Source organism: Diaporthe amygdali (genome assembly GCF_026229845.1).
Source record: "Diaporthe amygdali strain CAA958 chromosome Unknown NODE_20_length_815715_cov_65_842320, whole genome shotgun sequence".
NCBI classification, from domain to species: Eukaryota; Fungi; Ascomycota; class Sordariomycetes; order Diaporthales; family Diaporthaceae; genus Diaporthe; species Diaporthe amygdali.
Genome location: NW_026517040.1, coordinates 300,830 through 325,488, shown reverse-complemented (window position 1 = coordinate 325,488; position 24,659 = coordinate 300,830). Strand labels below are relative to the sequence as shown.

Here is a 24,659-nt window from a genome sequence, read left to right as displayed (position 1 = left end):
CAAAAGACGTGAACATGATGATCAAACAGATCAAACAGATCAAACTGCACAGCTCTCAGTGATCCTTAGGGTCTTTCGCGGCAAGCACCAGAGGCAGACGGGAAGGGGCTACGAAAGGCATCATCGTACCAAAGATCCTGCCAGACACAGCAGGTTATCGTACGGGAGGTTGTTTTACATGAAAAGCATGCTGGTCAAGTCACACACCGACGTTTGAAATCCCTGGGCTGTACAGTACTTACTGCACACCTTCGGCGCGAGCTCCACAGGCGGGGCGAGACCCTGAGTCTTGCCATCTTCCGCCACTGCCTTCTACAATCACTTCATTCGACCTGCATTGCTAGCCAATGACGATGAAATCGTTCGACGGGTGCTCGATTCAACACGGGTCAGACACTCTGGGCTTCGAGTCAGGATCTCGCGCCGGCATTCCGTCGTCGGTGCATGGCCTCGTACCCAAGACTTTGGAAAACAGCACTGTCCTGTCGTTGATGGTGCGGGGCAACTTCTCTTTGAATTGCTTCCTGGCGACAGACCCTGAAATGAATACTGTACAAGTGCCGTCTGAAACAGCATATTCATCTGCCAACACAAGCAGTGGCCTGTCACTGCCTCCAATTCAGCCAATTTTAACCCTCGACAGCTGCGTGCGACAACGTCGACGCAACTTTGTCAATGCACGCACAGTTGCCCAAGTGCACGTCTGCCTCCTCACAATTTCCCAGTAGCTCGAATTCCGTCCCGGAGAGTACGACTTCCGCAGCCCACTTCTTTTCATAAAATTCTGGAAGACGAGAAAGCCTCGCTTTCACAGGTCAGTATCGGAATCTTCCACCTCTACCTTCGGGAAATTCCAACGGTGTGCCAACAGCGATTCTTTCGCCAGGTAAATTGGGATTGCAATCGAAAATGTGCAGTTGAGCCAGTCGTTCCTTTTGGACATGTCGATACTCCTGAGAGGGTAGGGATTGCCCAACTGTTCCTCTGGAAGCTCTGTGTCAATCGCCCAGATCTGCACCGTCTGCTGAATGATCACAAAGGCATACATCACACGTGGATAGTGCTCAACTCCTCGCTGGGCCCACTGATTGTGATAGTCTTCGACGCTTCGTCGGCAGGACAGCATTGCTTGCTGATGTACCCATGTCTGGAGTTGATCCTCATCGACTTGGGCAAACTGGAGGGTGGCAAACTTGATGATCATGATAGGGCTGGAGTAGGCGTAGGAGCCAAGCAACTTGGCGTCCTTCTCGACGGCTGCGTTGTATTTCCGGATTTCCTTGTCGATCAGGTCGCCGATTTTGTCGTGAAGACCATCTTGCCGGTAGGCACAGATGCGAATGTGTAGCTCGAAAAGGTTCCTCAGAGCTCGCGTGGCTGTCATTTGCGAGTTAGCGACCGTAGGCCTACGACAGATACGAATAACACAAACCTCTAAATTGATTCGACTCTGCCCTGATGAGTGTTTTCTTTTCCTCATCTATCGGCGCGAATAACCCGGTCAGGTAAGGGTGATCAATGAGATCACACTCCCAGGATGAGGGCAACAATGAGTATTGGCCGCACAGCGTCATGAGCTTGTGCGCCTTTGCAGCATCTCTTGCCCAGTCTCTGATGTTCGCCACCCTGGTTCTCTCAAGCCGATACCAGTCGAGGTCCGCCTGGTCAACGTCGTACTCATCCTCAAAGTCCTCCTCGGATTCATAGTAATCGTCAGGGTTGGTGGGAGGTTGCTCGTAATCGTCGTCATCCTCATATTCATCCTGATTTGCATCATCGTCCTCTTCATCGCCATCGTCGCCGTCCTCAGGTACTCTGGTGCCACCACGGAGGCTAGGCGAGGCGTCCTGACTGTCCAAAATCTCATCATAGACCTCTATGCTTTGAATGGGTTTGTCCATGTCGGCTACATCACCCAGCATAGAAACTACATCCTGTGCATGTGACAAAGAATCCTCGAACATTTCTTCTTCATCAAGCTCCTCCTCTGAGTCGGCGCCCATACTGTACTCGTGGTCGTCCTCGTGAGCAGCAATTGAATAGTCGCATTGATCTTCTTCTTTCTTGATAGCACGGTCGTTTTCCTGCTTGACTTGATGCTCAGGGCCGTCCTCCTCCTCGAATGAAGAACTCCTAGATGCGAGTGCTATTGGGTCTGGGTGGATGAGCCCTAAGCTTTTGCCAGGTGGAGATGTAGTACGGCGTCGAGTTGAGGACGTTTTAGAGACCCGACCAGTCCAAACTCGACTGAGGGTGCTGCCAACGGTCCTCGCGAGCCGAGCCGAAATGCTGTAAGAGAATGAAGGCATGATGATGAGGGTGAGAGCGGTTGAAGGAGGCAAAGAAAGAAAGGCCTTTGAATTTCGGGAGCTGGGGAAAGAACGAAAGAAAACTTCAGGTCGAATGAGACGATGACGGTCAAAATGTGGTGCTTCCGGCGCGTCTGGATGCTTTCAACTCAGATGAAGTGAGGCACGTATCTTGGACAATAGAGAGAGCGTTCTCATTGTGCAGCTGGACCCCCAATTCGTCCTGCCCGTACCGCTTCCCACCGGCCGCGATGGTCCTGAAGGCAGCCTAGAAGCATGGCAGCAGGCCGAAACTGGGAGTGAGGCTTCAAAAACGACGGACGGCCCGAAAGCAGCAACGACAGTGTTCTGCAGATAAAAGGCCCCTTGGTCCAGGTGTGATCCAGGAGGTGGGCCGCTTGCGGTACCTGCTGTGATGCAGTGAGAGTCGTTCGCAGCCGCAGCGAACGGGAAGCTGCAGTAGGCCTACCGTTACCTGGGTCCCTGCCCAGCTGTCTGGCAGACCCACCTTGCAGGGACCAGGATGCCTGGGTACCTGGCCCCCACCTGCCAGGTGGGCGCGCATGCTGGCAAGCAGGGCAAGGAAGAAACCAGCGCCTGCCCTGTCGCTGGCTGCAACCTCTTTCCATCCAGCCCAACTTTGCTGCCGCGATTTGACGCGCCAGACGCAACGACGTCAGCCTCCTTTCTTTTTCCCTTGTCGCATTCGCTCCCAAAGCCGCGTTTTTGCTGCATTTGACCTCGTCGCCATTAATTCCACTCGGAGCATTACTATCGCGAACTTCAATCTACTCTCTCCTCAGTACTTGTGGGAACTGACAATGAGCCTGTTTGTGCCAATCCCACACCAAACCTAGCGAACATGTCATCCAGCGACTGGGCCAGTCTAAAGGTCGTCGACCTGAAAGCGGAGTTGCAGAGCAGAGGTCTACCTACCAAGGGCGTCAAGGCAGATCTCGTCAAGCGCTTGGTCGAAGCTGATGCCGAATCATCTCAAGACCAGGAGGCGGCGGGATCTCCTAATGGGGATATCGCCACGCCAGTCGATGATGCGCCCAAAGAAGAAGATGCCATTGCGCAGCATTTCAACGAAGAGAAGTCGCCTTTGATCGAAAGTGTTGATGCGACTATGACTGAAGACGCGCCGGATACCGTTGCTATACAGACTGAAAGCCTTGCAGAACCTGAGGCCCAGAATATCATCGCCAGAGACCCTGCCACCCTCCAGTCAGAGGCCAACAACACGTCCGTCCTGCAGGCTTCAGTGCCAGCTCCAGACGCTGCGCTCGACTTACAGAAGCGCAAACGCCGATCTTCCACGCCGCCTCCTTCCACGAAGCGAGCCAAACAGGAAGAAGAGCGTCGGGCTGAGGAGCAGGAGGACGTGGTCGATTATGAGACCGGCGATCTCTCTGGAAGTCCGGAGAAGAAGTCTCAAAATGGCACGAGAGAAACACATGGATTAGAAGAGGAGGGTACATCAGAGGTTGGGAGTCATCGCGTTGCAGCACCAGCAGCGATTGATGCACAACGCGCGCTTGAGCCCAGCGGGGTGGAGGCTGATTCGACAAGGTCGGCTGTGGCAGAGTCATCCAATGCACTTTCAGCGACACAGTCACCGGTGCGAGACCCAGTACTGGAAGTCAGTGGCGAGGACGCTTTCATGAAGAGGGTTGCCATAGGAAGGCAATCCGAGGCGCCGTCGCAGACGTCGCAGCCATCTCAGCAACCGCGCGAGGACCGATCTGAGACGAACCAAGAACCGCAAAGAGAGCCTGCAGAGGCGGATATTGCGCCTTCGGCTCCTTCGGTACACCCTCCGACTTCAGCTCTTTACATTCGGGAGCTCATGAGACCCTTGAGGTCTGAGACGGTTGAGGAGCACATCGTTGACCTGGTAACGCCACAAGGAAGCCAGCCGGACCCGAATTTCATTGAGGACTTTTATCTCGATCAAATCCGTACCCATGCTTTCGTCAAGCTGACCTCGGTCTCCGCCGCTCAACGTGTACGCGCTGCAATGCATGACCAAGTTTGGCCGAACGAGCGGAATAGGAAGCCTCTGTGGGTAGATTTCATCCCTCCTGACAGCATGAAGGAATGGATCGACCAGGAGGAGTCTGGAGCCAGAGGCAATGCACATCGCTGGGAAGTTGTTTACGAACAGGGGCACGACAGTGTCACGGCTGTTCACAGAGTAGCCGGCTCAGACACCAAGTCATTTTCGAAACCTCCTCCTACAGGTCCTGCTGCCGGCTCTGGTGCAGGTCCTGTATATCCCGGAATCGAAGCTGCACCGAGAGGTCCTCGCGGTCGAGGTGGTCCGCCGCCTCGAGTGAACAATCCAAACTTGGTTCAGACGCAAGCCAATCCCCCACTGTCATACCAACCCCAGAGTGAAGACATCGCCCAGCGCCGTGTTGAGAACATGCGTTCTTTCTACTCGGCAACCCCACCACACGACCTTGGCAAGGATTACCACCGATACACCTTTGAAAGCATCGATTCATTTGTGGACAGAGGCACTGAGGTTTTCATTGGTATCCGGCCTCCACACCGGGAGAAGGAGCACCAGGAACGTCTTCGTCTTGAACGTCTCGGAATAGCTGGCACCAGCAGTGCGACCGATTCGCAGTCTCGCAGGGAAGACTACCGACCCCCGCCTCGCCAACCTGTCCCTGACTTTGACCGATACTCAGGCGACCGCCGCTTTGGAGGTGATCGTCGGCCCCGGAACCCCCGGTTCCGAGGCGATCGAGGACCTCGATTTAGGGGAGAGGATCCTTACCGCTACAGACCAGGCTACTAAGTGCTTGCGCAAGTACTAAACACGCGAGAGACGGAGGTCATCCCGGCCACGGGATCATACATCACGGCCTCGTACCCCCTGTATCTATACTTTCCACGAAAGGCAGCACATTGTGGAATTGAACACGGCAAAAATGCACCCTGCTCCTCTGGCGTGGTTTCCAGTTATCTAGCCAGGGACAACAGCTCCAGGAATGACTTTTGACAACAGAGAACCTGATGAAAGCTCTGTCGCTCAAGGGACCGGCTACATTCTTCGGCGTTGCTCAGACTTAGTTGAGGCGGGATCTGATCAAGGACGCGAGAACGATAATGATTGGCGAATTGAAAACGTCGAGAAGATACTGTACAGCATAGAAAATGTAGATAGTGACGAGGACAGATACCCTGACAATGAAAATGAATTGATCCGTTGCGCTCTTGGGATCAATCTCCCAGTTGTGGTTTTCCTCACTGCGCGTCATGCTCCTCGCCCTGGTCGCCCCAGTCTTATCGGCTCTTATCGGCGCCCTCCAACTTGGGCTCATTGGAGGGGCAGTTTCTCAAAACTTTTGGGGACTTTTCTCTCCGTGGGCTTAACAAGTGGTTCCTGCGGATTCAACCTGGTCAGCCCAATTTCTGGCAAACATTGACTTTCAGAATGGCGAAGAAGCGCGCAAGAGACGCAGACGGCCAGTCTGAGGCGGCAACAGCTTCAGTGGACAAGATGGATGAGGACGGCAGCTCAGACGACGATGTAAATTTCACGTCCCACTCTCATGTTACTTGCGCGTCTCACTAACACCAAACGTCCAGGACTTCAACATTGTCAATGTCGATTTTGAGTGGTTCAACTTTGACCCTGAAATTGACTTCCACGGCGTCAAGCAGCTACTGCGCCAACTTTTTGATGTCGACTCTCAGCTATTTGACATTTCCGCACTCGCGGATCTAATACTGAAGAACCAGACTATTGGCTCCACCGTCAAAGTGGATGGCAAGGGCAACGACGCATATGCCTTCCTCACAGCGCTCAACCTGAAGGAGCACAAAGACAAGAAACCAGTCTCAGACCTGCTCGAGTACATTTCCACGAAAGCGTCTGAGTCCGGCAACGAGAACCTGGCTGCAGTGGTTCCAAAGGTCCTAAGTGAAAACCATGTCGGCTTGGTCCTGGGCGAGCGCCTCATCAACATGCCCCCCGAGATCTCACCACCAATGTACTCCATGCTGATCGACGAGGTCGAGGCCGCAGTTGAGGACAAGGAGCCATATGACTTCACGCACTACCTCGTGGTTTCCAAGACCTACCATGAGGTGCAGAGCATACTGGATGGCGAGACGCAGAAGCGCAAGAAGGCTAGGGAGGAGGCGCCAATGTTTCATTTCCACCCCGAGGATGAGGTGTTCCAGAAGCATGCGGTTGCATACGGTAGCTATCCGTTGACAAAGGACGACGAGAACATAGCGGACAGCAAGAGGGCATTCCAGGAGATGGGGGTTAAAAGCATGGGATTTATGGTCTTGATTGAGGCGGCCAAGTTCCCCGAGGCCGTGAAGAAGGTTACGGAGTACTTGAGCCCACAATGAACAAACGGGTTGTGTGAGCTCATCAAGGGAGCATCCAATAGATTTCCATCTCTATGTGGTGATAAGTCATCGCTTTTCAAAAGTCTGCGCAAAAGTTTTGCGCGACATCTACATCTTCTCTAAGCGCAGGCGAGATCGCTCTATCCCTTGCGATGCCCACACACCCCCTCTGCCCCAAACAAAGAAAAGGGCTGGGTGATGCCGTTTGATAGGTGATCGCTTCATTCCCGAGGCTTTAACCTCTGCATCAGATACTCCACCTCGACCTCCTTGGTTAGCGGAATTACAAAGTCCTTGTACATGGCCACCACGGCATCGACATTGATCTTGCTCTGCTCGACACCCACGCCCACCGAGGGGTCGGTCCCGTAGGTCTGGGCCTTGAGCTTCAGGCGCTCGAGAACCTGTTTCTCGACGGCGGCGTTGGTGATGGACGCGCCGATGCCCTCGCGGTCGCCGGCCTTGATCATGCGCGTGTAGCCCTCGGGGTCTGACTGGAACTTGGACTCGGCGACGAACTTGCCAAAGTGTATCCTCCGCGACAGCGCCTGCAGGACGGCTATGTCGCACGTCGCGCTGCTGCCGTAGTTCTCCTGCGACACGCCCCGGTCGCCGTGGCCGAAGTTGGGGCACACGCGTGGCAGGAACTGGTCTATGTAGAAGCGCTTGATCTTGTCGTTAACGTTGACGTCGTTGGGGTGGAGGATCTTGGGGTAGTCTATGGCGGGGAGGATGGGCTTCTTGAGCGACACGGGGAAGAAGGGGTACTCGTCGGGCGACTCGTAGCGGCGGATGAGGGACTGGAGCTTCTCCTGCTCGACGAAGTACCAGTCCATGAGGGAGAGGTCGGTGTCGGGTATGGGTACGGCGCCGGGAATGTAGATGTTGCTGTTTAACGGGAACTGGACGCGCTCGATGAGGTGGAAGGTGATTGTGTCTTCCAGGCGACTGCAATTGGGTTGTCAGTAGCCCGATCCCTCATGTTCTAGGCTCAGCCCCTGGGTCTGGGGGTTTTGAGACCTACATAAGCTGAAATCGGATGCGCGACAGGTCCAGTGCCTTGGAGGCGTCGGACAGGTCGATGAGGGAGTCCATCTTGACGGTGCTGTGTTGCGAGTCGACGGGAGCAGGACGGATCGACTTGCGGAGGGCAGACCGAGACAAGGACCCTCAGGATTTTTTTTTAACTTTTTGCCTTTTCTAGATGTCTAGGAGAGTGTGCGATCTTTTGCGCGTTCGGAATGACTCAAATAATCATCTTGTACCTTGTCGGCACTTTGTCAGAGCCGGCTCGGAAGCTCAAGTGCTGGGCAGGGGTCTTGAAGTTGACTTGACTTCCGAGCCGCTTCCGCCGTGCACGGAGGGTTGGCGGGGTTGTTGAGCCGACTGACCCCCGTGAGTGACGCAAGGGTGTCGCTGGGTACGGCCCTCAATTGGGTTGACCGTGTCGCGTGCAGGTCGTGCTAGTGCACCAGCTGCCAGGCAAGCTGGCCAATCTCTGCCCGATGCAGCAGAGGGTGGCATCCCTCGAGCTCCAACACCCTCGCCTCTGATCTCGCATTTACGCGACCCTACTCTGCGTCTCGACTCGACATTGACATTTTCAATTGCGCTCACTCCCCGATGCTGCATTGGGCCGAACTGCTTCGCTCCAGACTTCTAGAACGCCGCGACTCACCCACCGGCAAAGGCTAGCTGCACGACAGAACCTTACCGACCGAGCTCCATCCGATCCCCACTTGTTCTCCATTGTTTAACGCATGGCCAGCACCGGCGACAATGCTTTTTATGACGACCATGGTGATTCGTCAATCATCTCGGTGCGCAACTTTTGTCTTGCCTCCAGAAGCACTTTCTCTGAAAGAGCTCTTGTTCTGCCCCTCTGTCTCCGTATACCAAGAGGCGTGTCTTGCTGACGCCAAAGTTATGATCCATGCAGGCCCGTGGCTTTGAGGCTTTCGGCCGCAAAGTGACCACCACGGCCAGTCACCTAATGGGCCCTCTGTCCGATCCCACCAACAACCAACACTATCAATCCGCAATGAGCGAGGTGACGAAACAGCTGCGGAGGCCGACCCTCCAGCGGAGCATGTTTTCCAGGGCACGGACAACCCCTACCGACCTCATGCGGTCAAAGCTTTCCACGACAGAGATTCAACAACGCGCACTTTCATACGTGCCAGACGCCTTGCTCAAGGATATCCCTGAAGATGAAAACTCCTACTCGCTGTTCCAAGGCTTCAAGGCCAGCTTCCCGGATTTTACCGATGATGGGAAGAAGCACAGGAGGAGGGTTTCGAGGGGGCGAAAATTGATCGAAGACACACGGATCGACCCCAATAGCCCGCAGGCGGTACAGAAACTCCAAAAAGAGAAGGCTTCCATGTTGCACGAATTCGAGATGCTGGGCGTACGGAAGAATATGGCAAGCAGTGAGATCCGGGAAATCGACAACAAAATAGCGAATTTATTAGGGATGCGGAAAATTATTTTAGAGAGGCTAGCGGGCTATGAGCAGGACGAGGCCGTATTAGAACACGACAGTAAGACTGGCATTCCACCCCGTCGCCGTGAACTTTACTGACCAAGGGCAGTTATGGATGTGGAGAATCGCTTAGAGGAAGCTGAAGAGCTGGTCGCAGAGGCCGCGTCCGTGGCAGCCCTCACACCCACCAAGGGCAGTGACGCCGGGGAAGACGACACAGAATCAGGTTTCATGTCACAGTCGATATATGAGAAGTTGCCATCCGCTAACAGCACACCGACCAAATCGAAGAAGCCTAGGAGTCTGCGGAGAAAGTCGATGCCGATACTGCACGAGCACATCGAGCCCGGCACCTCCATGCGAGAGATTCGCGCGCACCAGGACTCTATCACGGCTATGGACTTTGACGCTCCTTTTGGGACAATGGTCACTTCTGCTCTGGACGACACTGTGAGGGTATGGGACCTGAATGCCGGACGGTGCATGGGAGTCCTCGAAGGCCACACAGCGTCGGTACGGACTCTGCAAGTTGAAGACAACATCTGTGCTACCGGATCTGTGGACGCTACGATCCGCTTGTGGGACCTTAGCAAGGCTCAGTACGATCCCCTCGGCGGACAACTCGACCAGGACGACGACGAAGACGGTATGGCCTTTGAGAACCCGGAAGATCAGCCTGTAGACCCTCCAGCGGGAAGCATGGACGGTTGCTCTTTGACAACGTTACAAGCGCACATGGACGAGGTCACTGCCCTCCACTTCAGGGGCAACGTCTTAGTATCTGGGTCAGCAGACAAGACAATCCGACAATGGGACCTAGAGAAGGCGCGATGCGTGCAGACCTTGGATGTGATGTGGGCCGCCGCTCAGGCATCGGTCACCTTAGGAGAGAACTCTTGGAAATCGACAAGCCGCGCCCCTGTCCAAAACGCCGACTTTGTGGGCGCATTGCAGGTCTTCGATGCTGCGCTCGCGTGCGGAACAGCTGATGGAATGGTCAGGCTTTGGGACCTGCGCAGCGGCCAAGTTCACCGAAGTCTGGTCGGCCATACTGGACCCGTGACATGCCTTCAGTTTGACGATGTTCACCTGGTGACAGGGAGTATGGATCGGAGCATTCGGGTAAGTCCTCCTTGCGGCCGCTTTTGCCGCCCTCTGACCCCTTTCGGCATTCGTGCGTTAACGCCTAGCCCCTCAGATATGGGACCTTCGGACTGGGTCTATTTATGATGCATATGCTTACGACCACCCTATCACGGCTATGGCATTCGACAACCGGAGAATAGTCTCGGCCGCAGGCGAGGATGTGGTCAAGGTGTACGATAAGCTGGAGTCTCGCCAATGGGACTGTGGTGCTGGCGTGAACGCTGCTGAACAGGGCAAGACACCGCCGGCCACGGTAGAACGCGTGGGTCTGCAGGACGGTTACATGGTCGAGGGGCGCCAAGATGGTATCGTTGGTGTGTGGACTTGTTAGAACCATGGAGTGGAAGACAAGACGAGATGTATAGAAAGGGTGTGCATATATGCATACATACACCCCAACACATATACATGAATGTATTACATTACGAAGTCTCGACTCAAGCGACTCACTTAGAGCCCTGGGCACCTTCACAGATTCGCCTTGGAACCCGCCTATGCTAGACTGCACAATACCTCCTTCTCAAGGCAAATGCAGCCTGCAGTCTCACCCGGTAGCTGATTGGCACACCCGCCTTTGCTGCAGGATGACCGCCTAAGGCAATAGCAACTTGTCCAATTAATCCTAATGTCTGTTAGCTAGCATGAGCTACAATAAATGAGACTTTCTGTGGATTTAGTCTCAGCGATAGACCCCACGGGCCTTGAGAGCTGTGATCTGGTCGTCTTCAGTCCGCGAGTGGTCAACGCGTGGTCATGACTGGGACATGAAGCCATCCCCAGTGTGAGCGGCCGCACCGGTGTTTAGTTGCGTTCCTAAGTCCGTTCGGACATTGCTCACTAACAACGATGATCGGTGATTGACCACCATGACATCTTCGCCATCGTGTTCGTATACCTGCCGTGCGACTAAAATACCGCCCACTTGATGCCCCATTATTACAAATTTGCTTAGAGTTAACAGCAGCCATACTGAAGGTGGTGTTTCCCGTCTAAGTGGGCCATAGATAATCCCTGTTGTGATATTGGGACACTAAGACTTGACATTCGGCCAGTTCTCAGAATGTTTAACCGGGGCCTCTTGGCCCAGGGTCAAGCCGTCCCCCGCGCCGATGCAACTAAAGAGGAGTCTCGTCCATTGGCGATCCTGACGCCCAAGAGAGTTTGGGCCGTGGGCTAGGAGAGGGGGACACTGAAGCAGAGTAGCCTGCTCAAGTGTAACGTATTTGAAGTCAAAGCTCCTTCTCCCCGATGCTCCCGCGAGTACGTAGCTTCCAAAAGATATATAAACCATTATCGTAGCTCTTTCTCTCCCTGTTCTGCCGCCCTTGACTGCATTCAACACTTTCATTCTCTTTAGAGATCAATACACCTACGACTGAAATTCTTACCACGCTCCAAAAAAAACAAAACCAATAAACGCCAAGATGTCTGCCTTACCCATGGCACCACCCCCTAAGGGACCACTCAACCGCTACCGATTGCTGTCCCCGTCGGCATCATTGAGGGTCTCCCCACTCTGCTTGGGCGCGATGAATTTCGGCAATGCGTGGGAGGCTTACATGGGCGCATGTGACCAAAAGACCACCGAGAGCATCTTGGATTTCTTCTATGAACAAGGCGGGAATTTCATCGATACCGCAAACAACTACCAGTTCGGAGAGTCCGAGAAGTGGGTCGGAGAATGGATGAAGAAGCGTGGCAACAGAGACGAGATGGGTGAGTATATCCCTTGTGAGGTCGATGATGGTCAATGTCTCACCTAAGTATTCCACATGTAGTCATCGCGACAAAGTACACGACAAACTACATGGCGGGTCCGCCTGGAGAAGGACGCATTGTGAGTCAACCCGTTCTTATGCCATACCATAGATGCTTGACTGACATCTCAAAGATGGCGAATTTCACCGGTAATGGCACAAAGAGCATGCACACCTCTCTCAAGGACAGCTTGAAGAAGCTGGATACCGATTACATCGACCTTCTTTACGTCCACTGGTGGGACTTCTCTGTGTCTGTAAGTTGCAAGCCGAAGAGCCTTATCGTCCTTCTGAAATTTCTAGTGGGCTGGCACTTTTTGTGTAGAATGTCACAAGTCAAGATTGAAGGCCTGTAGTTACACATTGAAGCGGCTGTTATTGGTCTGACCTTCCCAAAGCGGTAATAAACTAACATAAGGATTCAGATCCCTGAGCTGATGCAGAGCCTCAACAACTTGGTAGTACAAGGCAAGGTCCTATACCTAGGCGTCTCTGACACGCCAGCCTGGGTGGTTTCCAAAGCAAACCAGTATGCACGCGACCACGGCTTGAGGCAGTTCTGCGTCTACCAAGGCCGGTGGAGTGCAGCGAGCAGAGACTTCGAGAGGGAAATCATCCCCATGTGCAGAGAAGAAGGGGTAAGCCACAATTTCACTTTGAATGATCCCAAGCAATCGTTAATCGTAGATTAGATGGGCCTGGCTCCGTGGGGCGCTCTCGGCGGAGGAAGCTTCAAGACCGAGGAACAGAGAAATGCTCAGGAGGGCCGCAAGGTCAAAGCTACCGAGCAGCAGATTAAGATCTCGGGTGTTCTCGAGAAGATCGCCAACCGCAAGAACACAGCCATTACGAGTGTTGCTCTGGCGTATGTAATGCACAAGACCCCATATGTGTTCCCTATCGTTGGCGGTCGAACGACCGACCATCTCAAGGGCAACATTGAGGCTCTGAAGCTGCACCTCTCGCACGAGGACATGAAGGAGATCGAAGGCGCTGTGCCGTTCGACCTCGGGTTTCCCAACACTTTCTTCTATCCTGGGGAGCCTGTCAACCACCCCAATGAGGTCTGGCTCCTGAACATGGCAGGAAAGTTCGACTATGTCCCTCTGCAGGAGGCCATCACACCGGCTGAGGACTAGGTGTATCAGCCGGAGACTTTCACGCGTCGGTCCCATTGTCAGGCTTGGGGCAGGCTTGATGATTGGCAGCAGAGAAGGCATCCAGATCAGAAGCACTGGGAACATTACGCTTATGGGCCAAGATACGGCAATCGCTAGGAATGCTAGAGACGTTGATGGCTGAACAGAATGGAGAAATATTGAGCTTAAGCCACGACAAACTGCTACTTTGGAACCTGCAATGCGAAACCTTGGTGCAATCTAAACGGCGATCCTGATGGGTTAGTGCTGAAATGTTGAATTGAAGGGATATCGGTCAGGAAACCCGCGTAGGGCACACAAGCAGAGTTGAGAGGGCCAGCTTGAAATTCCTGAAACGTGTCTATGCTGCATTGAACACGGTCAACTCTATTACACAGTTGCCTTCTCGACATACAACGGCAGCTCGACGCCTGCATCCCCGTGAAAATGCCGTCAAGTGCGATTGGGGCCACTCAACAGAAAACTGACTAGAGTGAGAACCCACAATTAGCTAGAAACGCAGATACTTACAGTGCGTTAAAGACGAGTAGAATGTGGCAGGCTTTCCAATTTCAACGCAGGAAGGAGCTGCGACATTTCTGCCCGCAGCTCTTTCCCTCGATCACCCGGCCAAGAACCTGCTGAGGTTTGAGGGACAACTGCTGTCGGCGTAACATATTTCATACACTTCCCCATACTTCAACAATTCGGGTCGGCCCAGATCTAAGCTTTGAACTTGGTGTCGTTTCCGTCGCCAACGGCCTTTTGTTTCAGCCATCATATGCTCCAGACCATTGGGCTCCCCAGAACAACTGACCATGATTCCACATCGACTAAACATCAATAATCTGCCCGAAGTCGCCACGGCCCCCGAGAAAAGTATCAGAAACACTCAAAAGACACCATTGCGCACCTGTTCCCGCCGTTCTCTGAAGAGACGGCATACTTCACCTTCGGCGCCAGATGTCGAGCACTTCCTCAGCCGTACTGAAAGTCTTACTGTGACGGGGACAGCGACAGCCAACGGACCCAATGAGAATAACAACCAACAGTCTTCACGGCCCATTGTAAATGCAGGTCGTAAGCGCATGAGATTCTCCTTGGCCTTCGCGGAGGACAAGACACCAAGCAACCTCGCTTGGGAGGCGCTTGCCTCATCCGCACCTGTGCTGGCACGAGACGATGATGATCTTATCGGGGAGCAAGGCTCATACGATGCCCATGTCGTCGAATGCTCACTTGGCCACCAGGGGCCAAATGAGCAGCACCCACTTGTCGAGGACACGCTGGCCGATCATACAAGTGGCTTGATCATTGAGACAAGTGACGATGGAGGCATCAGTGAAGAGGGCACGCCAGAGGGTCGTGAAGAAACGGCTCCCAGAAAAGCAGACCCCGAGGCTGGGGCTCTAGAGAGTATGAGCTTGGATGAATACGACGGTGAAGAAGGTGAGGTGCCATGGCCACTGTCGCGTTACGAACAAGCACTGACACTTTACTTGCTCGCCAGACTCGTCCGAGCCCGAGGAAGATGAAGACGCCGACACCACCGCTTTGACACCGTCATCTGAAGGCGATAGCTTCTCCTTTCCCGCCACCTCAGGAAGCCAGAAGCCAAAAGTCAGAGGTCGCTTTCTGATATTCGACAGATCTCCACCCAAGGGCTTCAAGGTGCTGCACAAGCCTCGGGTCAAAAAAGAGGCGGATCCGCCGCTGAAAAACAAAAGGAAGACGCTGACTGACGGATTCACCGAGGACGAGGCGCGGCCCAGCTTCCTCGGGAAAAGAAGACGGCTTCAACACCTTGACATAAATGTTGGGAGCCTGGACCTGACTCAGAGCGGCGGCGCGTCACAGCAGAGGCAAAGGAACCTAAGCCCAAAAACAGATTTGCGAACTCAATCTCGAACGGCTGCTAGTCTTTGGCGTGGACGGCAGTATTTCAGCGCGTCGCAGTTCAAAATCGAGTCTCAAGGTTCTGTTAAGCCTTCCGAGGTGAAGAAAATGCCAACCAAAACACACAAGCATACGCTTAACCAACATAACAGGCAAATTCCTCGGGTTGACAACTTTCGCTCCGTAATCATTCCACGGACCGACTCTCCTCAAGCAGAGCATACTACCAAGGCGGAATTAGCAGGCGAGGCTCCAGGCGAGCTAGTATGGGATTCAAGTCCAATAATGCACCTCCTTCCGAAGCAACGCTTGAACGGACAGATCGAAAAGTCGGGCTCGCTCACACTTCGTCCTGGCCCACCTGGCCCGCTCGAGCCTGACTTGATGATTCCTGAGACACCTGTTCTGAATGACGATGCACTTCCGTAATATGAATCACTTATCTTTCGCGCAATCTTGTTGGGCCTAACTCCTGATTTGGAGGATGGAGAAGAGACATGGGCCAATTCATTCAAAGGAATATGAATATCGCTTGTTGCTCATCTTCTAAGCGCTCTCAGTCATTTTTATCTGGCTCGATAGGTATCTAGTCTATCTCAAAACTCATCAGTAATTTTGCTTGACTTTCCCCGAGACACCGCTGTGAGATGCTGGCAGCCTTGGTTGAGAGAGTGAGGCCTTACCTCACTTCGTGCCTGACATCAGTCTTTGGATTGCCTCCAAACCACTCTGTCGTAATCGTGATTATGATTTTGCCGCTCTAGCACCAATAGCTATGTCAGAGCCAGCGGCTACTTCGCTCCCTTCCCTTTGGCCTCTGTCTCGCTCAACTCCCGGATCACCACCTTAGTCTGGCCCTGCCCACTGTAATTCTCCTGCCCTGTCTCGAACCCTGGGCAAACACCAGCGGCCATGAATTTTCCATTGGACGAGAAGGAAAGCGACGCCACACTGTTTCCAAAGTTCTGGTACTGCTTCATCCTCCTCTTGGCCTCGGCATCCCACAGCGCCACAGTCCCGTCGCCGCCACCGCTGGCAAATGTCTTTCCAAACACAGGGTGGAATGTGAGCGCATTGACAGGGTAGACAACATCCCCACCGCCTTCCTCCTCAGAAGCCGCCTGTCGATGGCACTTGAATGCGTACTTGCGCGCTTGGGACTCGGCCGAGTCTTCGAACCACTCCACGGCGACACGTCCCTCGATCGAGCTGGTGGCGTAGCCGGCGTCGTTTGGCATGCAAGCCACAGCCCTGGTCAGGAACTTCAAGGACGACTCCCGTTGTTGCCAGGGCTTGATGTCTGGCGCCGACGAGGAGGCGAGCTGCTTGGCGACGGTGGGGAGGTCGAAGATGTGCACCAGTCGCGCCGTCATGGCGACGACGACCTTCGTCGGGCTGGACGACATGGCATGCGGCTTGCCCGGGAGCTGGACGACGGCCGGTGGGCTATCCGGCGCGGCGGTGTTGTGGATGTGTAGCGTGCTGTCCCACGAGGCGGAGATGAGGAGTTGGTGCTCGGCGGAGAAGACGACGCAGCGGACGGGCTTGGTGTGTTCGCTCATGACGGTTTGGGAGCCTGTTTCAAGATCGATCCTGTAGTTATCATCGTCAGAGACCAAGATTGCGACGCAGGGGAGTTGTTGCTAGCCAACCTTGTCACCCTGTGGTCCACCCCCGCCGTGAATGCCTCATTGTCGCTACCACCGAAGCACACGTCCATGACGGGCGCACGGTGCTCAAACTGCCGCACCAATTTTGCTGAACCTGCGTCGCCATCCTCGATCTCGTAGAGATAGACGTTCTTATCCCACGAGGAGACAAGTAGCCTAGTTGGTGATTCCGGCGCAAAGACGACGCGCGACACGGCGTCGTCTGGGGGCTGCGCAACCTCAAATTGCGTTGCTGCGGTCTGATATTAGCTTCTGAAAGAGACAGATTGAACCTGGGAGAGAACCACATACCTGGGGCCATGTTGTGGGTTGCTTGTGCGGAATGGGACAGAGGAATATGGTTTGCTATAGCAGGAGTGAGGTGGATGTTGCTCCATCACAACAAAGCGCAGCTGATGGACAGGGGAGCTGCACTAATCCCTGCAGCTTTTTTTGGCCTCCCGCCGGCGCGTGGGGCATCTTCGGCTCCCACCAACGTCACACTCCTTCAAAGCTTCAAGATTGCAGCTTCCTGCACAGCAAGACAAGTGCAGCGTCCTGGGCTACTTACGAATCTCAAGATGCCATTTGCACAGCTCGTCCTGGGCAGCCCGGGTGCGGGGAAGAGTACATATTGTGACGGCAGTAAGCTAGTCTAGCCAAAACCTACAGTTCAGTTCTGCCGCCCTGGCTGAAGACTGACATGCTGCTTTTTCCAGTGCACCAGTTCATGGGCGCAATAGGCAGACAATGCTCAGTTGTTAATCTCGACCCTGCAAACGACAAGACGAGTTACCCATGCGCCCTAGATATCCGCGATCTCGTTACGTTGGAGGAGATTATGGGCAGCGATAACCTGGGGCCGAACGGCGGAGTTCTCTATGCCCTCGAGGAGCTGGAGCACAACTTTGAGTGGCTTGAGGAAGGCTTAAAAGAGTTGGGTGACGAGTACATTCTGTTCGACTGTCCAGGTCAGGTCGAGCTGTATACGCATCACAACTCGTTGCGCAACATCTTCTTCAAGCTTCAGAAGATGGGATTTAGGGTCCGTTGCGGGAAGACCTTCCTTTTCCCCCCCTGAATTATGTGCTGACACGAGACTAGATGGTCGTTTTGCACCTCTCGGACAGCTTCTGCTTGACTCAACCCTCTCTCTACCTCTCGAACCTCCTGCTCGCGCTCCGAGCCATGCTGCAAATGGACCTTCCGCACATCAATGTCCTCACCAAGATCGACAAGGTATCATCGTATGACCCGCTGCCGTTCAACCTCGACTTCTATACGGAAGTACAAGACCTGTCGTATCTCCTGCCGAGTCTCGAAGAAGAGTCGCCTGCTCTGCGAAGTGAAAAGTTTAGGGCCCTCAACGAAGCAGTTGCAAACTTGGTAGAAAGCTTTTCGTTAGTTCATTTCGAGGTTCTGGCGGTTGAGAACAAGAAGAGCATGATGCACCTCCTGAAAGTGATCGACCGAGCGGGCGGGTATGTTTTTGGAAGCGCTGAGGGAGCCAACGACACCGTCTGGCAGGTTGCGATGAGGAACGAACCGTCCATGCTCGACGTCCAGGACATCCAAGAACGATGGGTTGACCAGAAGGATGAGTACGATGCTGCTGAGGCCAAGACAGAGGAAGAGCAGGCCAAGATTAGAGAAGAGCAGGCGGGCGCAACCGGTCGTACCGGTGCAGGGGACGATGATTTCGATGACATGCCCATGCCGTTGCCTTCAGACCTAGGCGTCAAAGTGACCCGTAAAAAGAAATGATTGGTTTCAGTCATTCTCTTCAGAATCGCCAGCGTCGGGGTCAGATTCGTCATCACGGTCGACCATCGCCACATCATTGAGCGAGTCCTTCGCGCCGAACAAGGAGTTCAGCGCGGCAGCTTCCTTCCCGACCATCTCGTCTTTGGCCGCGAGGATCAGCTGTTTGGCTCGCCGGATGGCATCTTCCTCGACCTTCTTGATTGTGCCACTGACGCGCACTACTCTGAAGACGCAAGGAAGGCCTGGGCCCTGCTTGGTGGGCACATGCTTCATCATGGTCAGAGCCGCCCAGACGAGGCGGTAGTGCTCTCGCGAGCATTGAAGAATGCAAGTTGACGTTGCATTGGAAAGATACTTGACTGTGGAATCGGTCAGCTTGGCTGATCAGCTAGAGGAGAGCAGTAGCAGACCTCTCAGGCTGCGTTCAACTGCGCCGGCGCCATAGTCACCGAAAAGTTCTGTGATCTGAGCCTTGATGGCGTATTGGATCGAGCGGCCATTGCAGGCGTTGGCAGTGGGTTGGTTGTAAAGCAAGAGATCCGGTAAGCCCGCCTTGGCTTGATCCTGGACAGCCTCTGGGTAGACAATATTCACAAGGAGATAACGCTCCTTGATGCGGACCATCTTGGTCTCGCTGCACCCTCTTGAAAGCTCCGTAAAGGTCGGAATTAGCAGTTGGTCGTGGGAATAATCAAATGTTGACCGGATTGATCAAGCTCGGGGAGGGTTTTGCTGGCCAACCGGAAAGCTGCCAGGCAGAAGTGGGACTAGACAAGAGCTCAAGTGCCACTCACCCCTGTCACTTACAAACGTCACTCCGCAATCGATCTTCTTGTGATTCTTCGTCGTGATGAGCAAGACCATGACAACTACATTGCTTACGTGATCTGCCTCCCTCCCTTTGAGTAACCTCAAGTATATAGTAGTTACTTTGATATTAATATTGGAGGCTGTCCTCTTGAAGCATTCGCATTGATCCTCTGGCCCCGGAACAGTACCAAGATGAGCCAGACACTCAAAGCAGCAATCCTGGTGGTCTCGACAACAGCGTCTCAAGATCCCACAACTGATGCTGCTGGGAATGCTCTGCGCTCTGTCTTTGATGAAGATGGAGCTAGTCGGTGGAAGGTCGTTGAGTCGAAGATTGTGCCAGACTCCGTGGCCCTGATCCAAAGACAGCTCATGCTGTGGACGGACACCGCGGATCCGGTCAACTTGATCGTAACAACTGGCGGCACCGGATTCGCAGTCTCGGACCAGACACCAGAGGTATTTTCCTGACAATATTCCACAAAACATTCTGCGGATTACCTTCTCTGATGAAGAGAACTGATAGGCTGTGTCCGCGCTCCTCCATAAACAAGCCCCTGGCCTGGTCCATGGCATGCTCGCCGCTTCTCTGAGTGTGACACCCTGTGCGTTTTGCCCTAACTCAGCATCATCTTACTCGTTACTGACAACCCCAAGTTGCCATGATGTCGCGACCTGTTGCCGGAGTCAGAAACGGAACTCTGTTGATCACTCTCCCGGGATCGCCAAAGGGTGCTAAGGAGAACCTCCAAGCCGTCATCAAACTGTTGCCTCACGCCTGTATCCAGGCCGCTGGCGCTGACTCTCGATCTATCCACTCTGGAGGAGTCGAGAAGCTGGAGAAGGACGCTGGGGTTGGTCGGGCTTCTGGCCACTCTCACTCTCACGGCCATACTCACGCCCACAGCCATGGCCAAGGGCATAGCCATAGCCACGGACACGATCATGGACATGGTGCGCTAGTCAGGCACACCAATCCGAACGATAACCCGCTGTCAAACGATCCCAGCCTCGGCCCGACTCGAAGGCATCGGGAGTCGCCTTATACTATGTTGTCAGTCGAGGACGCGCTGGCCCTTATACATGATCACACTCCGGCCCCCGTGGTAGTCTCTGCCAAAACAGACACAGCTCTGGTAGGCGCCACCCTTGCCGAGGATGTGAAGGCCACTGAGAATGTTCCGGCATTCCGTGCAAGTATTGTTGATGGATATGCTGTTGTTGTGCCCAAGGACGGGAACATGAAAGGAATATTCCCGGTGACTGCTGTGTCTCATGCTGCCCCCGGCGAAGCCAAGGAACTCAAAGAAGGACAAATAGCCAGGATAACAACAGGTGCCCCCCTGCCACCTGGTGCGACGTCTGTCATTATGGTTGAAGACACTGTCTTAAAATCTAGGACCGAAGACGGTGAGGAAGAGAAAGAAGTCGAGATCTTGGCAGGGGATGTCAAAACCGGCGAGAATGTGAGGGAAGTCGGCAGTGATGTTAAAAAAGGCTCGGTTATTCTTCAAAAGGGGGAACAAGTGTCTGCTGTTGGCGGTGAGATCGGCCTTATGGCAGCCGTCGGCGCCTCTCAGGTGCAGATTTATCACCGGCCAGTCGTTGGTGTCTTGTCAACAGGTGACGAAATTATCAACCATGATCGTCCTGGAGCTCTGCGACTGGGCGAGGTTCGAGACACAAATCGGCCTACACTTCTATCGGCCGTCAGGGACTGGGGATACGAAGTTATCGATTTGGGCATCGCCAGCGACAAGCCCGGCACCTTAGAGGAGACTCTACGGGATGGAATGCGGCGAGCTGATCTAATCATCACCACCGGTGGAGTGTCTATGGGCGAGCTTGACCTCCTGAAACCGACTATCGAGAGATCACTGGGCGGAACCATTCACTTCGGTCGTGTGAACATGAAACCTGGGAAGCCAACAACTTTCGCGACAGTTCCTGCAAAGAACAACGAAGGAGAACGCGTCTCGAAGGTCATTTTCTCACTTCCAGGCAATCCGGCGTCCGCTCTAGTCACATTCCATCTCTTCGTCCTCCCATCTCTCCACGCCATGTCCGGAATATCGCCAGCGGGTCTTAGCAGGGTTCCGGTGACGCTGTCCCACGATTTCAATCTTGACCCGGGGCGGCCCGAATATCATCGAGCCATAGTGACTGTTGGAAGAGATGGTACCTTGTCGGCACTTAGTACAGGTGGACAACGAAGCTCCCGAGTAGGCAGTCTCAAAGGAGCAAATGCCCTCTTGTGTTTGCCAAAGGGGACAGAGCTTTTGCAGAAGGGAACAAAGGTGGAGGCTCTCCTTATGAGTAATGTGAGGACGGGTTGAGGAAGAGACCACGCCTGCAGGCAAATTGGACTCAATTCACTTTAATGGTAGGAAGTGATGCCTATTTCGACTGTCCTTGCAAAGACAGTGGCCTGTGCTATTTTCCCAACATGCTGAACATCTCCATCTTTTCCTCTATGTTTTCCACTGCTGTACCCCACCACCCTTGTTCGACAACGATTCCTGCTATGCGATCAAGCTTGCCTGGTGCTATCCAGGCTTCGTAACGCGCCATCACTCCGTTTGTTTACAGTACCATTGGGCCTGACCCCCTTCCTAACCTCACCCTACTACAAACCATCTTCATCAGATTGGCCTCTACGTAATCGATCGCAATCTGCGCATGGAGGTCGACATGTGCCACTTCGACTACAGAAAATTTGATTCTTGCGGGGATTATGGCATCGAGATCAGCCGCATCTGCGATGATGCTCTCTGGCGGGCTGGCATTGAAGGCGAGCTACGGATCTGTGTACCACGGATTCTTGAGAGGTCACTCGAATGGTCTGGATTAGATCACCATGAGCCACCAAAGCCAGCTCTGTTCAGAGGCTATGATGGTTACTGTGAGATGTGCGCCGCAAGATTCAAGGTATGCTATCGCAATGAAGCCATAACTTGGTTTTTTGTATTTATGCTTATTACAAAGTGCCACAGCTACCAGGCTCCATACTCCAGAGAAGCTACTCAGACTATGAGCTCGACTACTCGCGACCGCTGAACTCTTTCAATCCAGACGACTTCGCACCCTATCTTTCTTTCCGCGGCTTCATTGCAAAGATCCCTGAACTCCTGGGTATTGCGGACCAATTTTCGGCTGCTCATATGAAGCAGGGCCCATTCATGGTTTTCCAGAAGAGTCTCGAACAGTGTACTTGGTCGCAGCTTCGAAAGGCCTTGCCCTTCACTTACAAAGGAGAATTCGAGAATGGCTGCACGCTGGGCGTTCAGAGCGCTCTAGAGAGATTGAACATCAGCGACGGAATTACGAAGTACGACAGAGACCAGGTTTTCCACGCAATGCAACATGAACCTCACCTTCGGGTGGTATACAAGTGAGTCTGTCTCATGTCCTTTGGGCAACTAGCTATGGCTGATACTTGTCTCCAAATAAACAGCACTCTCTTCAAACCTCGTGGCATGCCCTTGGGATATTTTGGTACTGTCATTGTCGATGGCTGTCGGAAAGCCCGGCATCAGCTTTGGACCCCGAAGGCTGAAGTTGTTCGGAACTCTGTCCGGCAAGACTCAGATTGCTCTGATGACTCGGCCCTCACAACTCTCACGAGAACACCGGAGCTGTCCGATGTTGATCTAGCTGCACCAAAGTCACCAACACAAGTCCCCGAGTTTCTCGTGGCAACAAGTTATGATGGATCCACTCCGTCTCATCCCAGACCAGACGATCGCCAGGTGTTGCACGCCAATAGAGGGGGCCAACATGCCGCGGCGATCAAGCTTGCTTTATCAGCTATATCTCCGTCTCCGACTGCCAAGAGATCCTCTGATGTGACAAATAAGACCCGCGACTCGGTCACACAGGTAATGGCGACAGGACACCGGCCCTACCAGCTGAACCAGGATGGGATCGAGATGGCAACAGCTCAGAAATGTGCTGTTGTGGTAGGAGCGAAGAACACTATGATACCTGGACATGAGGCTCGACACGAACAGCGAAACCTGGCAGAGAAGATAGAGAGACCTAGGCGCATGGCTATAGCTGAATAAGAGCGTGGCAAGCAAATACGTCATTTCAGGCCCTCAACGCAGGGCCTGGGAAGCAGAAACGCAGCGTACTCTGACCTCAACACTCTCACAACGGACGCTTCAGCTACGCTGGCTGACCACTCCAGAGCCGCGAAGGTGGGTGAGAAGAGAAAGTCTGAATTTGAGCAACAGCCCGCACCTCAGCAAAAGCGACAGCGTCTGGACTCGTGGAAGGGTCCCGGAGACGGTAATCTATCTCAGATTCCGTATTACAAGGCTGATCGAGCGTTCAAGTGGAAGGTTTTTGAGAGACCAGCGTACGAGCGGACGCACGGAGCCTCCGGGGCTGGCGTAACTCGAGAGCAGCATGCCCTTGTCCAGCAGCCTCAGGATGTCCAGCAGTCTCAGAATACCCAGCAGCCGTCTGCGGAGAGGCGATCTAGCAGAGCTCAAGGGCAGGTTCCCCAATATGTGGAGTCTGTATTCATCCCAGACGATTCCGACGAGGAAATGAAAGAGCAAGAACCTGGCCAGAATGCGGCGCAGTCTCCGACTCATTTGGACCCCTCCACCGTCCGCAGACTACAGAATTCGGGTCTTCTCGGAAGATCTCGCCGCCGATGAAGGAAGAACCATGCTTGTTCATTTAGGATAGCTTGCGGAGTTGAGATCTCGGAACATGGTTCCGGGTAGCGATGACGACTGCTGGCTCTCCGACGGACATATCTCTATTGGAAGCCCTGGTCTTGCACTCCTGAACATTTCTTGTCCCTTGACTGCATAAAAGTCCCGTCATGAGTCCCCCCCTTTTCCGCACGATTTGGCAACGTCTCGAGACAGCATCGTTTCGACAGCACTACAGCCCGGGTTGCTTCGGCCGGAATTGTGGCACGATGCTACCATTCTGGTAAGGCGATACTGTCCTCTTTGGAAAGATTGGGAGGGTACAGATGAGTATGAGAAATCCTGCCGCAGCGGGCACGTGTCTAATATGACGTTTACAGAGGAAATGTCCTCCATACTGATTGTGATGTGGACTGGGGTTTTCCGGGGACTCAGTCAGCTGGTGAAATGATGGCGGTTCATGCCACATTACCGTCCAAGTCAGAGAAGTTGGACACTTAGATAGAGACACAAACCAGCTATAAATGGTGAAACGTCTTACTTCGATTCTGATTCGGAGAAAATAGCTCGTCAACGGCCTTTTCCATCAATAATACAGGCTTCTTCTAGATAAACCCAATGCCTCCGTCCCTTCAATGCTTATCCCGAACGCCGTGGATG

At 53.7% G+C, this 24,659-nt stretch overlaps 11 protein-coding genes across 11 annotated transcripts; 7 read left to right on the top strand and 4 right to left on the bottom strand.

Annotated features, from left to right (window-relative positions):
• Window positions 1–808: 808 nt before the first annotated feature.
• Window positions 809–2,309, bottom strand: J7T55_012640 (uncharacterized protein; the record flags this gene model as incomplete). The annotated part of the gene is made up of 2 exons (XM_053145289.1): window positions 809–1,377; window positions 1,433–2,309. The coding sequence occupies 2 exons, from the start codon at window positions 2,307–2,309 to the stop codon at window positions 809–811; spliced, it is 1,446 nt and encodes a 481-aa protein (XP_052992032.1).
• Window positions 2,310–3,171: 862 nt separating this feature from the next.
• J7T55_012639 (uncharacterized protein) lies at window positions 3,172–5,118 on the top strand (the record flags this gene model as incomplete). The annotated part of the gene is made up of 1 exon (XM_053145288.1): window positions 3,172–5,118. The coding sequence occupies one exon, from the start codon at window positions 3,172–3,174 to the stop codon at window positions 5,116–5,118; it is 1,947 nt and encodes a 648-aa protein (XP_052992031.1).
• A 639-nt stretch (window positions 5,119–5,757) lies between these two features.
• Window positions 5,758–6,686, top strand: J7T55_012638 (uncharacterized protein; the record flags this gene model as incomplete). The annotated part of the gene is made up of 2 exons (XM_053145287.1): window positions 5,758–5,853; window positions 5,913–6,686. The coding sequence occupies 2 exons, from the start codon at window positions 5,758–5,760 to the stop codon at window positions 6,684–6,686; spliced, it is 870 nt and encodes a 289-aa protein (XP_052992030.1).
• Window positions 6,687–6,907: 221 nt separating this feature from the next.
• On the bottom strand, window positions 6,908–7,781 carry J7T55_012637 (uncharacterized protein; the record flags this gene model as incomplete). The annotated part of the gene is made up of 2 exons (XM_053145286.1): window positions 6,908–7,634; window positions 7,711–7,781. 2 exons carry the CDS (start codon window positions 7,779–7,781, stop codon window positions 6,908–6,910), a joined length of 798 nt encoding a protein of 265 aa, XP_052992029.1.
• Window positions 7,782–8,446: 665 nt separating this feature from the next.
• On the top strand, window positions 8,447–10,648 carry J7T55_012636 (mitochondrial division protein 1; the record flags this gene model as incomplete). The annotated part of the gene is made up of 4 exons (XM_053145284.1): window positions 8,447–8,506; window positions 8,626–9,229; window positions 9,281–10,293; window positions 10,370–10,648. 4 exons carry the CDS (start codon window positions 8,447–8,449, stop codon window positions 10,646–10,648), a joined length of 1,956 nt encoding a protein of 651 aa, XP_052992028.1.
• A 1,093-nt stretch (window positions 10,649–11,741) lies between these two features.
• On the top strand, window positions 11,742–13,213 carry J7T55_012635 (uncharacterized protein; the record flags this gene model as incomplete). Its single annotated transcript, XM_053145283.1, has 5 exons — window positions 11,742–12,033; window positions 12,096–12,154; window positions 12,209–12,331; window positions 12,500–12,712; window positions 12,767–13,213. The coding sequence occupies 5 exons, from the start codon at window positions 11,742–11,744 to the stop codon at window positions 13,211–13,213; spliced, it is 1,134 nt and encodes a 377-aa protein (XP_052992027.1).
• An 818-nt stretch (window positions 13,214–14,031) lies between these two features.
• On the top strand, window positions 14,032–15,538 carry J7T55_012634 (uncharacterized protein; the record flags this gene model as incomplete). Its single annotated transcript, XM_053145282.1, has 2 exons — window positions 14,032–14,662; window positions 14,724–15,538. The coding sequence occupies 2 exons, from the start codon at window positions 14,032–14,034 to the stop codon at window positions 15,536–15,538; spliced, it is 1,446 nt and encodes a 481-aa protein (XP_052992026.1).
• Window positions 15,539–15,900: 362 nt separating this feature from the next.
• On the bottom strand, window positions 15,901–17,080 carry J7T55_012633 (mitotic checkpoint protein bub3; the record flags this gene model as incomplete). Its single annotated transcript, XM_053145281.1, has 3 exons — window positions 15,901–16,702; window positions 16,762–17,011; window positions 17,071–17,080. 3 exons carry the CDS (start codon window positions 17,078–17,080, stop codon window positions 15,901–15,903), a joined length of 1,062 nt encoding a protein of 353 aa, XP_052992025.1.
• A 259-nt stretch (window positions 17,081–17,339) lies between these two features.
• On the top strand, window positions 17,340–18,522 carry J7T55_012632 (tp-binding domain 1 family member b; the record flags this gene model as incomplete). The annotated part of the gene is made up of 3 exons (XM_053145280.1): window positions 17,340–17,403; window positions 17,478–17,803; window positions 17,863–18,522. 3 exons carry the CDS (start codon window positions 17,340–17,342, stop codon window positions 18,520–18,522), a joined length of 1,050 nt encoding a protein of 349 aa, XP_052992024.1.
• A 6-nt stretch (window positions 18,523–18,528) lies between these two features.
• On the bottom strand, window positions 18,529–19,146 carry J7T55_012631 (rpp14 family protein; the record flags this gene model as incomplete). Its single annotated transcript, XM_053145279.1, has 2 exons — window positions 18,529–18,881; window positions 18,933–19,146. 2 exons carry the CDS (start codon window positions 19,144–19,146, stop codon window positions 18,529–18,531), a joined length of 567 nt encoding a protein of 188 aa, XP_052992023.1.
• A 378-nt stretch (window positions 19,147–19,524) lies between these two features.
• On the top strand, window positions 19,525–23,999 carry J7T55_012630 (uncharacterized protein; the record flags this gene model as incomplete). The annotated part of the gene is made up of 7 exons (XM_053145278.1): window positions 19,525–19,791; window positions 19,859–19,937; window positions 19,990–21,491; window positions 21,979–22,260; window positions 22,326–22,723; window positions 22,787–23,291; window positions 23,439–23,999. The coding sequence occupies 7 exons, from the start codon at window positions 19,525–19,527 to the stop codon at window positions 23,997–23,999; spliced, it is 3,594 nt and encodes a 1,197-aa protein (XP_052992022.1).
• Window positions 24,000–24,659: the final 660 nt, after the last annotated feature.